Source organism: Manis pentadactyla, chromosome 1 (genome assembly GCF_030020395.1).
Source record: "Manis pentadactyla isolate mManPen7 chromosome 1, mManPen7.hap1, whole genome shotgun sequence".
In the NCBI taxonomy this organism is placed as follows: Eukaryota; Metazoa; Chordata; class Mammalia; order Pholidota; family Manidae; genus Manis; species Manis pentadactyla.
Genome location: NC_080019.1, coordinates 36685205 through 36698270, shown reverse-complemented (window position 1 = coordinate 36698270; position 13066 = coordinate 36685205). Strand labels below are relative to the sequence as shown.

Sequence of the window (13066 nt, the reverse complement as noted above, 5' to 3'; positions counted from 1 at the left end):
ATCTGTAGCTTTATATTTTATGCCACACTTGAGAAGTCCTCAGTCATCATTTCTTCCAGCACATCCTCTGCCTCACTTCCTTTCTCCTTTTGACAATTCCAACGAAATAGTTCGTTACAGTTCCACAGGTCCCTGAAGCTCTTACTTTTCCCCCAGTGTATTTTCCTTGAGCTGTTCAAACTGAATATTTTCTATTGTGCTGTTTTCCAGTTCTGTGGTTCTTTTCTGTTCTCTCCAGTCTGCTGTTGAGCCTCATTGAGTTTTTTTATTTCCACTATTGAATTTTTAGTTCTAAATTTCTATTTGTTTCTTCTTTGTATAATCTTTTTTTTTTTTTTGGTTGAGACCAGTGTGTTCATAATTTGTTGTTGAAACATTTTTATGATGAGTGTTCTAAAATACTTCTCAGGTAATTCTAACACCTTTGTTATCTTGGTGATTGTCCTATATTAATTTTCCTTTTTTATTGAGTTGGAAATTTTAGTTTTTGTTATGACAAGTGATTTTTAATTGAAACATGAACATACTGAGTATTATGAGACTGAATCTTATTTAAATCTTCTTCTTTAGCACTTTTAAAGAGTGGGGTTTGTTGTTTTTAAAACTGCTCTGGCAGGGTGAGGAAGAAGGGTGTGACCTTATTACTATTACTGCCAGTTGTGGATAGAAATGCGGTCTTTCATCTCAGCTATGGTTGACATCTAAGTCCAGGAGTGTGTTGTTATTGTTGGGCAAGGGTTACTCTGCTTTTGTGCCGGGGAAGGGTAGGAGCACCTCATTACTGCTACCCTGATGTCCGTGGGGGATGGCGTCATTATGGCTGGGCAGTGATTAAAGTGCTAACGCTCTTCTCAGTCTCTAGCACCACCCCAGTGCAGGTGGTGCAGGAACACTGGCTGGTGGATGTGGAAGTCCCGGTTTTCCATGGGATCTCCACTGGCTCATCCTGCTCCGACTCCACCCTGGTGGGGGCCAGGGCATCTCATTACAGCCTGTCAAGGGTGGAAGTCTTGGCTCCCCCACTCAGCCTTTGAGGGTGTGGGTGGTGATGGTGTCCAGTTTTCTCTGTGGCATTCAGCTGGAGTAAAGTCGTTATTGTCTAAAAGTTTTCTGTCTCACTAGACTTTACCTTTCCTGATTCTTTGACTTTTTGGATTCATTCAAAATTGAAATTTTAAGCCTCATGATTTTTAAGCTACCATAGATACATTGGAGATAAAAATAATAATTACTGAAATTTTGAACACTGCCTTTTGATGTATTCAAATTAATTTTAATTTTGTTTTTATGCTCTTTTACCCTGCCCAAAGGTGAAGATTTTGCAGAAGTTCATCAGAATTGGAATGCTCATAGTTCTACTTCAGAACAGTCACAAGGCTATCGCAACAGAGAGTTCACACGAGGATTTTCCCGGGGTAGATATCCTCGACCTTGTCCTGGCAGGCCCCCATCTCCACAGTTTTATAATTCAGAACATATGGTATCTCAGGAGTCTTCAGGATTTCCACCTCAGAGACAAGAGAATCCTCTCATGCCACAGTATCGCTTTCCTCCTCCAGTATTTGACATGCATAATTTTTCACTCCCTCCTCCTCCACCTCCACTTCCGCCTCTACCGCATGCCTCTGTGAACATGGGTTGGGCTGCTCCTCATCCGTTACTCCACTTACCATACTCCATGCCCCCACCTCCTCCCCCTCCCCCGCTGGCCCCACCCTCACCTTCTGACAAAAATTCTTCTCATTTTGGATCTTATTATTAGGTGAATATGTGCATTTCCAGAGAGGCTCAGACTTTTTATATTATATGGAAAGAATTTTTTTTAAAGAAAGTGATTATAGAGTTAAAGTTTTAAAACATTGTAAAATACGAAATGATTCCTTCACTTGGAAGAATCACAACTGGCATATATTTCTAACTTTGTAAAATTGTATCCATATGAAAATTCCACTGTAAATTCATTGGGGTTGGGGGCAGGATCCAGTTACGTAATATTGAATTAAAACTTTGAATCCATACTTCCCCCAAGTCTACTGAGTTAAACAGTATATATATGTCTAATAATAGATCTGGAGCAACTTTGATCATGGATGAAAATATATTGAACATATTATCTCCTTGGTATATCTGAAGAAAAGATGTTTAGTCCTCTTGAAAGTCTTTAAAATAAACTATTTTTATAAACTACTACTTTGGAAAATGATTTTGATTGTAAATGCAATTTGCCAGTATATTTAAGTGTGCTGTTTTTTGTTGTTTTTTTTTAACAAATGAAGGGTACAGAGAGGAAAACCCTTACATATTGGTAGGAAACTATGATTATAATTGTTGGTATTTACTAATCATGAGTAGGTGAGCTTTTCATTATCTATGTCTATTTCCATTATTTGTGTGCTATTCCATAGACTTTACTGTTTCACTACATAAAGGGTCATGAAGGTTATACACAATAAAATGTTATTTTTGTATAATGTGTATTTAATCCCATTTTAGGAGTTTGTGTTTTCCATATCTGTTTCCCAGATTCTCACATGCCTGGCACAGATTAGGTGCTTAACAAATATTTATTCAATAATGACTGAATTTAGAGTTTTTAATTAACTGACCAGTATTATTTTTATATCGAGAAATGTGTATGTAAGGAAAATTTGGAATTTTAGAAATAGAAGTAGTCTAAACTAGTCCTCAGTTTAATAATGAGGAGCCTACCTAAGGGTCCTAAAGAAGTTAAATAACCAAGGTCACTCAGTGAGATGGCAGGGAGTTAACCCTAGTATTCTTGATTCTCTGATCAGCACTTTCTGCTAAACTGGTGCATCCCAATTGTGTTCTTTGACATATTTAGAAAATAGCATTTGTATGCCTATCGGGCTGATCTGGAGACCATTCATCTACAAGCCCATGGACTGTGGTTGTATCCAGACCCCTCTTCACCTTCCCATGGGCTGAGGAGACTCTGCAGGCTTTCTGGGTCTCAAGTTGAGAAGCTCTTTCTTTGTTATATAGTGACTCTACCATGTATTTTGTTTTATTGAAATATTTTTGCAGCTTCTTAGGAGTTACCTTCATAGATTATGGCACAGTCTTCTGGTTGATAAAATACTGGCAGAAGTTATATCTGGATGTTACCCCACCACCAAAAAAAAAAAAACACTTCTACAAGAATGGGAAGAATAGGATGTACCATCCAGTTATGGTCAGTCAACAAGCCCTTATAATCACCATGGCATTTAAAAAAAATCTTTGAACCTCTTTACCTCAAGTACCGGTATCTGGCAGTAGATATTTAATAACTGAAGAAACAGGGCTTAATTTAATAACCTGCTTTCAGTTCAGTTGCTACCTTAACCACTTAGATCCAGTTTGCCTTCTTAAGTTTAATTCAGGTTTTCTAAAATTTCAGGTGCTAGAAATCACTATAATAATCACCTAAGCTTTGGATAGCTTATTAAAAAAGCATTTGGGGATTTTTATCCCTAGATTTAAATTCAGTAGATCTGAGATTAGACCTTGGAAGCTGTTTTTAGCAGGTACCCTGAGGTGATTAATTTCAGGTTGTGCTAGTCTGTAGATTTCAGGGTGGCTATACCGCTCCAGCTCCAGCTCTCGGGCCATTCACTCTGGAACTTCAGGGAGTGACTGCCTGGAGTAGTGATGAGGATGTGTGGGAGTTGGAAGGGAAGAAGAGAGAAATAAAACTGTAGCTACTTAAATTGTATCCATAGAATCTCACTTGGCTCTCAGAGCTGTATATCCTGTTAACTTACATTTATCTTTGGAGTTTAAAAGGAAGAACTCATGTCTTATTTGGAAGAGAGATGCTACGATTTTCATGAATTCCCCCTTTATCTACAGTGCTTCTTTTAAAATTGTGTGGCCCTAGAACTTTAAACTTGTAGCTGCTACAAAGATAAATACTTAAAATGTACTACTCACATAGTTACTCATCTCAAATAGAAAATGCTTTATATGAGCATTTTTATATAAGAAAGTAGATTTGACATTCATGATTAAATGTGTATAATGCCTTTGCATATCTGCAGTTGTAAATGTAAAATTACTACCTAAGCTAATATATTTGTTTTATTAAGATGAATGACTGTCTCCTCTTACTTTCTTTTACAGAAAAGGTAGTGAGGTCCATCGTAACTGGAAGAGTTGTTCACTTACTAGAAATAGGTATTGAAAAAACTGGGTTGAGACTGTCTAGTAGAGACCTGGAATAGAATCTGCAGTTCCAGAACCTACCTAAGAACATTTCTTAGAAGTTAAGTATCAAAATGTATTCATCTCTTATGCGTAACTAAAGTTATTAGTAGACGCTAATTGTCAGTACTAATGGGACATGGGGGAAACGTAAGTGATGACAATGGCAGGGGCTCTGTGTGCTGTGGCGCTCATTGCCCCGGTCAGTGAGGTGTGCAGGAGGCTTACGCTGTGCCTTCTTTCCCCCATGCATGCTGACTTTATTCCCTGCCTTCCGTCCCTGCCGCTTCTGTGCTACTGTTTTGTTGTTGCTTTGAGTTGGTGAGCACTACGTTCATTAAAAAGGCAGTAAGTTTAATGGATAAGAAATGAGTAGAATCCTGGTCCTAGTCTACTATAATTTTAAGCTACTTAATAAGTGGTATTTTAAATCCACAGGTGCTAAAAATTTTAGTGTATCTTCCAAGGACAAGTTTTCTTAAGAAAACAATAATGATGTGGGGAGAGACAGGATCTCAGACATAATATGTCATATATATTCTATTTCAACAGTACTATTGGCATTTGCTATAAATTTACATAAAGATTTTAAGACCATCTAATTAACTTTTTTCAATGCTTTTAGTTCTTTTACACAATGTCCCACCTCCATTGAGTTATTATCTGTTGCAGAAAAGGGCAGTCCTTCATCCCCTCCAATGACACAAGTCAGGGAATTTAAGCAGAGGAACATAAATAATTCTTTACGTATATATTTCTCACCCTTTCCCACTCTGTTCGGCCAAGGTACCCGAAGCAGGTTTGAGAAAATTCTCTAGGATACTGTCTTCAAATACTGTGGGTAGTTAGAATTTTTCAAAATAAAGCCATGTACTGATATAAGTGCTAGGGAAAATTAGTATGTTAAATACTAGATCCTTCTTTAAAAAAAAGAAATCTAGATTAACATTTTGTAGAGTGAATTTGTGTGTTCACAATATGTGGACATTAAATGTTCATTCTGACAGCACGTTCAATGTCAACAATAACAAGCTCTGAGGTATATCTAAAAAAATACATACTCAGTAGAATGCAAACCGGGAAATAAAGTTATTTTTGAGAATTCATTGTTAACTAATGTTGCAGTTACACCATTTATGATTTAATACATTCTATACTATTGATGGTTTAATACATCCATTTTGGGTAAAAAAAAAAAAAACCCACACATTTGTATCCTTTTCTTCAGGTAAATTGCCAATATTCCAAAAGCTTTTCTATACTCCTAAATTTATGTATCAATTTTGTTGTAGAAAACCAAGGAAACAATTACTGTAGTGTGCCTGAAATTAAAATTGAAAAATATCATTTTAATACTATCTATCAGACCAAAGTACTTGTTTTGTGTTACTAGCAGCAATGAAATTACATCTTTTTTGACTCTGTGTGTCCTCTGTACCTAAATTGTTATCATTGGTGGATTAGACATGTACAATTACATAATATCCTGGAAACAAATTTGTGTATCAAATGATAAAATAATGAAAATAGCCAATGAAGAGAAATATCAAAATTTTCTTAGTCACATTCAATAAAAAGTATATATGCTTTTTAATATACTACTTAGATGTGTGCATATGCATATACATACTAGAAGGCTAGTATAAAAGCCTGTTACACAATTGTTTAGTAGTTTATTTTTATCTTTTATTTCTACTCACAAGGTTGATGAAATGGGAGTAAGTTTTACACTGGCTTACTTTGTAGTTACTGACATTGCACTGTCTCCAAACAGAATGAGTTGATCTTACATGGTAAAAGCTTTTTATTTATATTGAGGATGGATGGGCTAAACATTGTTTCTAATGAGAAATGACCAAGTAATAATAAAATACAGCAAAAACAAAGGAGCAAAACCCATTAGCATAAAATCCTTATTAAAATGTGATAAAATAGATGACGGTGTTCTGCAGTGTTTGGATGGTAGACAGGAATTTCTAAAATGTTCTCAGTATCAATAGCCACTACAGTGTGCAAAACCTGTTATTGCAGCTCTAAGTCTGTCATTGTGTGCTCCTATTACATACAGGAGTGCTGGGAAAACATTTGCTCTATCCATAAAGATGCCTTTCAGAGAACTAACTTTATAAATAATAAAGAATAATGGATGATATATGTGTATATAAAAGTTTCCAGGAATTTAAAGAATAAAAACACTTAGTATTCTAGGATATATTTGCTTTCCCCTCCAAGTTTTCTCTACTTTCTAAAAATAGCTTCAGGATGAGGGAGCCACTTGAGGTCACACACTAGCTTTACTTGCAAATAAGAAACAAAAATAAAAGTACAGATTCGTAAATCCCTTGTAGCAACTGGTGGGGAAGTACATATACTTTGCTTTTAATATTTCTTTTGATTAACCACCCTGGTGAAATTGGGGAATTCATCTATTCAGTAAACATTTGTGCTTATTATTGGCCATCTGCTTGATGCTGGGGATACTTTTATATAAACACTTACAGCACAATAGTAGGCAATACAAATGGGCACCATGTGAGTATACGTTCTTACAGAATACAGTGGGAACATGAAAGTGAGAGGTCAATTCTACCTTGGGTTTTTTGGGGATCTTAGAAAACAAGGGATAAGCCTGGAAAAAGCTATGGAGCTATAAAGCAGCTCAGCATTTTTAGGATTCAACAGGTAGATAGGTATGATGAATTTAGACAGCATGGGTGGGATGGAGGAAAACAATCCCAGATGTTAGAATGGAACTAAAGGCTGAATGACATATAGCTTTGGGGGCCTTAATGGGGAGTCCTCTGCCTTTGTTCCACACTAGGCTAGTGACATCTTTAATTCATATTCTGGAAATACCACTGCCCAGGAGAATAATTGGAGGGACCTACTGGAAAGAGGCAGATTAAGAAATTGTTAATGAAAGCCATGTAGGAGAGCAATGATGAGGATTTACTACTGGTTGAGATGGGAAGATGATTTTGGATGATAGGAATTTCAGGAATGTGAATTGACAAGACTTTCATTGTTAGGGAGTGGGGCAGAGGGGAAGGCATCTGGAATGACTCGTGTGTTTAAGGTGTCAGTTCTGGAAAATAGGAATATATTTTGTGGGGTTTATACCTTACAATCTTGACAACCATTTTATGAGGTAAAAAGACTATTACTATAAATTAAAAAAGGATTATGAGGCCTTATAGAGATTAAGGACTTTACTCAATTTCTCATAGCTACTAATGATGAAATCATTGAACATAGTTGTCTGATTCTAACCACCATACATGCTGCCTCACAAGGCAAGATTTTTAAAAGTGGGAATTAGAAGAATAGAAAAACGTGTTACAACAAAAACTAATAAAATGATTAAACATTTATGGAGACATTAGTGATGAGAAATTCTGCTAGAAATTGATCAGCACATATTTAATACATATGCCCTTGATAAAAGGACAGATGAATATACAACTTGAATAAAAATAATTCAAAGTGAATTCAATATATAACTTTCTAGTCATCCTCTTGTAATTTTTACTTATTTATCTCAAAATTCCAATACAAAAACACTTTTTATAGCAGTTACATAATTAAGCTGCAATATTTCCAAGAGTTTCATTCATGCATACTCCATGGGTTAATACTTGCTAACACTCCTACACCCCTATTAATTAATTGGAAAAATGGATTGCTTTATAAATTATAAAGCAGTTGTTTTAAAAATTGATGTAAAATAATTAGTAAGAAATTATAGATTGTTTTTAAAATTAGCATAAACTTTTATGGTTATTAACATTGTCTAATTGTTAATATTAACCTAAAACTGGTGATGACATATCTGTTGCCATTGTCTGTGAATTTTAAAATGTGTTTTGAGTATTTTTAGCAACAACTTGATTTGTAAGATCTTTGAATTGATGCACCTGTTGCATCTTAATTATGTTTATTACAGAAGAAGCAATCTTCCTTCAAGAGGCAATTTGGGGTCATAATGATGATACTAAGTTACACGGTAGCAAACACTTGTATGTAGTCTGTTTTACCTTGAAAATTATGCATAGAAATAGATCTCCACAAATAAGGTTGACAGAGAAGAGTTATGTAAAATAGCTAACTACAAAATTTTATTGCACATATACCTATAAAAAATGCACAACTTATGATATTTTAAATAATATCTCACCTATAGTAACACTCTTTGGTTAGTAGGCATATTGAAAGAGTTTGATATTTTTTCTGCTTGTAGATTGTCTAGTCTCAAGTAAAAATGTAACTCATAGGATGTGGACAGTCAATTCATAAAGACCAATTAAATTCGAAAAAAATTTCTCAGCCCTCAAACTTTAAGAAATACCGATAAAATTAAGTAGAATATTTTCAGCATATCAAATAGGCAAAAAATAGATAAAAAGAAACATGATTATCATACTTTGTATGGCCAAGGCTACAAAAGTTATGCATTTTTCTATGTCACTGATGCTTAAACTTTTTGGAGGATAATTTACTAAAATGTACAGAGTCTTCCATTAGCCCTTGGTCCTAGTAATTCTACTTTTTGAAATTTATGGTGGTGATATTACAAAGAAGTCTACTTGAACATTGTATTCATATAGTTAAAACAACCATAATGCTAATATTAGGGAATGCTAATAAAGGATATTATGAATAACTTTATGCCAATAAATTTAAAAACTTAGATGAAATAGATTTCCAGAACAATAAACTTCTAAAAATGGACACATGAAAAATAAAATGCTAGAGAAGTCCTTTAGCTCTGTAGAATCCATATGAAAAAAAAAAATCATTTTACATACTCCAGGCCCAGATAGCTAGTTAAGTGAGTTCTACTGAATATTCTAGGGAAAAAATACACAATTTTAAACAAACTTTACCAGATACATAAAAAGCAATGAGATCTAAACATAAACTGGACAAAATCTGACAAGGACATTAAAAGGAAAGTTATAGGCACATCTCACTTGTAAATATAAAAATACTACAACTCACAAAGCATATTAGCAGCATGAATTCAGCAAATGTAAAAAAACTATGCAACAGCTCTACCAAGTACAGTTTGTTCCAGGAATAGAAGATTTGTTTAATACGTGACGACCAATTAATATGGTTCATCACATAAACAGATATGTTACACTTACCTACTTGGCACTACCACTTCCAGCTTAGCCCGGGAGCACATCTTCCAGGATCCTCTGTTCTGTATGGTTCTGGATTAGAGTTGATCAAGGGGGCCTTCACGAAAGGTTGGATGAGTGGAAGCGAAGGGGAGGTAAATCCTCGGGAGGCTCCTGGGGTCAGACGTGGTGACAGACACGGAACAGGCTCCATTGTTCCATCCAGCTCCTGGCCCTGCCGACCACCAAGCACCTTATTGTAATTTCCTCATCGGCGGTAGCTTCCATGCCTCTCCACAACCCTCCTCTGTGGCTGGACACACACAGCTTGCAAGTACACTCCTACCTTCCCACCCGCTGTCATGTTACTGCTTTGCTATTATTTCTCAACGTGCCTCTACCTGTCTCTGCCTTCTTAGTTCCCCTCACATTTGTGTATGTGTCATTTCTGTAGTAAACTTCTTATTCACATAATATTTTAATGGTTCTGTTTTTCTGACTGAATGTTGACTAACAAAGTTTTTGACAGTGGAGGTGAGTTCAAATAGAAACAATAGAATTTTAATGAGGAATCGAGTTGCTTTTCCTCTGATTAGATTTAGAGGTATCCTTAACTTCATCATCATGATAAATAAAACATGGGCACTCCATGGCATGCGGTGACTAAAGAGTGAGCTAGTGTCTGGAGAGCACGAGGTTTTCAGGGATCAAGTAATTGCCATAAAACATTACTGTGGGAGTGAAGACCAAGGGCTTTGTACTGGGCTGATGAGCTCCTAAGTGTCCTGGAAAGTTTGGGGAGAAGGAAAGATGAGCTAGCTCAGGGCTTTAAGTTCCAATCTCACAGCCTTGGTGAGCACTAAAGAAACATCTTTGTTTTCCTGAAATAAACAAACATAAAAACAACTCCTTCCACAAAACTCTCTCCTGCAGCTGCAGAGTTCAAATTTCTGAAAGCCACACCCAAATCTGAACTGTGGTTGGCTGAATTTAGAGGTACAACAATAGGAATGAATCTCAAAACACACAATGTAGAGCAAAAATGACACACACAGAAAGTTCATATTGTTTGATGATGCCATTTGTAAAAAGATGAAAAAAGCAAAAGCCTGCTAACACAGTCTTTAGTTTTTAGGGATACAAGATTGGATGACACAACTACTTAAAAACAAAAGGCAAGAAAGGAATAACTGTAAATGTCAAGAGTCCAGACACCACAGGGAGGCAGGAAGAAATGATTGGGGGAAGGGCGAGGGCGGGGCCTCCCAGGGCGCTAGCCACGCTCAGTTTCTCCACCGGAATAGAGTTATTCGGGTGATCACTTTGTGATAACATTTATGTTCTATGCAATTTTTTATATGTGCATTATTTTTCAAAATCAAAAGGTTAAAAATAAACACTGAAAAGCCTTCTCATCTCATTCACATTAAAAAGGCAAGGTCCTAAAATAGCTTTCAAGTCTCTCAATGATCTGGTCCCTTTTAACTGGTTTCTGAATTCGTCTTCCTCTCGCTCTGTTCCTGCCATCTACACGTGTATAGTTGAATATGATTAGAGAAAACCCAACTCCCATGCTCTCCGGGATCACTTGAAATTTATAACTACTTAAACTAAAATGGACCCTTAAAGCTGCCTGGAAATACACTCCAATTTCCCTAACCTGTTCACTGGTAATTCAGCCCAGTGACAGTTTGACACCTCTCCTCTACCTTCAAACCCTCTACCTTCCCCAACCTCGGATTTCACTGTCCTTCCTCATTCCCAAATATCAATTTTTCTCACCTCTTTGTACTGAGAAAATGGAAATGATCCTCCTTGGTGGACATTCCACATCTCCCTCTAAGGAGACGGCCATTACCCCAGCTGTGGGAAGAGCTGTCAGCACAGTTCCCCCTGCAGTTAGCTCCTTCAGGGTCCACCTTGTCCAGCAAGAGCCCAAGAGGGCACCCTTCCAGAGGAAGCCGAAATCCAATGTCTGTTTGGGGGAATTGGGTGGGGGTGGCAGAGAGGCCCTCAGGGACAAATCCAGAGCTCTCCTTGGAGTTGATTAAGGCTTTGTCAGGCATGCATTGTAGTTCGAATTTTTCTTCCACCCAATGCCGGTTCCTACCTCTCCCTTCTGTAGGTGTTGGTCCCTAACAAATGCTCAGCACTCTAAATTCCGTCTCAATTTTGCTTCCCGAGAGCCCAGTGTGTGGCTCCACGGAGAATGCTGTCACCACACCCATCTAAGAAGCTGCTTCGGTTCCCGTGTTCTGTATTCTGTAGATAGTGCTTTCATTTAAAGCCTAGCACTTCATTTGTGCTCTGTATTTGCTGACTCAAAGACATCACCCTAACAATTCTTCCCTCTCCTATTGCTTTTCCATTGCTGGAAAAATTGTTATTATTTCTCCCATCCTATAGTTAAAAAAAGAAATCATTCTTTTGGCCCACTTTATTATTTCTCTGCTCTCTTTTGAAAAACAAAACACCTACTTTAAAAATGATGCATAATCCCAGTCTCCAATTCCTCTTCTCCCATTTTCTCTTTAGTTTATTCTGATCAGGCTTTTGCCCCTGCTGATCAGTGGAAACTGCTCTTGTCAAAGTCCTCAGTGACCTCTACAGGGCAAACTGGTGGTCTGATCTCAGCCTTCATCATGCTTACCTCGCAGCCACGGTTAACGAGTCTCTACTCTGAAAAGCTTTCCACGTGGCTTCTAAGATATCAGTCTGTGGTTCATTCTTCCTCACTGGCCATGCTTTCTCAAATGGGCCATCTATTTATTGAATAATTCCAAGAGATGACATTTAAGTAAACAAAAATATAAATGGTCTCTCCTGGAGTTATGCAGTGAGGTGGCTTTGCTTCTCTCATTCTTTGTCTGGTTTGTTCTTTTTGAAGAGTACCGGAGGGCTCTGTGCTTGTGCACCTCTGTTTTCTAAGTACACTCATCTCTTTTCCAAACTTCTTGTAGACTCAGAAATCCACAGACTATCTGACATCTTTACATAGATGACCAACACCTATCTTAACATGTCCCAAACTGATTTCTAAATTTCACTCCTACCTTGCTTTGCTGGAAATGTCTTTAGCTGGTTACAGCACCATGCTTCCAGTTGTTCAAGTCTCAGACCCCTGATAAAAAACAAAACAAAACAGAAAACCAGTAAGTACTGAATTTACTTTAAGCTGAGAAATGAGAAGGGAATAGTGGTGGTTAACATTGAGAATTAACCTATTTTCCAATTTTCTAGGGATAGCTCTCTAAATTTAGTCATTTTAAATAGGTTGGCAAAGACCAAGGAAATTTACCCTTTGCTTCCACCTTTGACACTGATATTCATCAATTTGTTTAACATCAAACCAATCTTTCAGCTTTGTTTCTGGAAGAATATATTCAGTATTTGTCACTTTAAAAAAACAACAAAGAGTAAGTATGGAATAGCCAGAGACAAATCCCAAAATCTACAAAAATGGAGACTTTTTGCAAGATCCATTTACATAAGGAAATTCCCAAGGAGTCTTTGAAAAGTGATTCTGGGGTTTAACTTATGTGAAAAGAAACACAATATCTAGTTTTGGTAGGAGGGAGAAATAAACCCAGGCAGCTCTATCAGTTTTTAAGTAGGCCTTTAATATATTTTCTAAGTACAGATAAATCGCTAGAGATTGTGGTTCTTAATTCCTGGAAGACCTTAACAACTGTGGGTTCAAAAAATCCATACTCAAGTTTAACTTGATGGAAACAAAA

At 36.8% G+C, this 13066-nt stretch overlaps 1 protein-coding gene across 1 annotated transcript in view; it reads left to right on the top strand.

The window, feature by feature from the left end:
• The window catches only part of NAF1 (nuclear assembly factor 1 ribonucleoprotein), a 69091-nt gene extending 66904 nt beyond the window's left edge, over positions 1-2187 (top strand). Inside the window, exon 8 of the mRNA XM_036892291.2 lies at positions 1311-2187. Within this exon, the coding sequence (XP_036748186.2) occupies positions 1311-1762 (452 nt within the window). The 3' untranslated portion in view covers positions 1763-2187. The remainder of the gene's footprint in view (positions 1-1310) is intronic.
• Positions 2188-13066: the final 10879 nt, after the last annotated feature.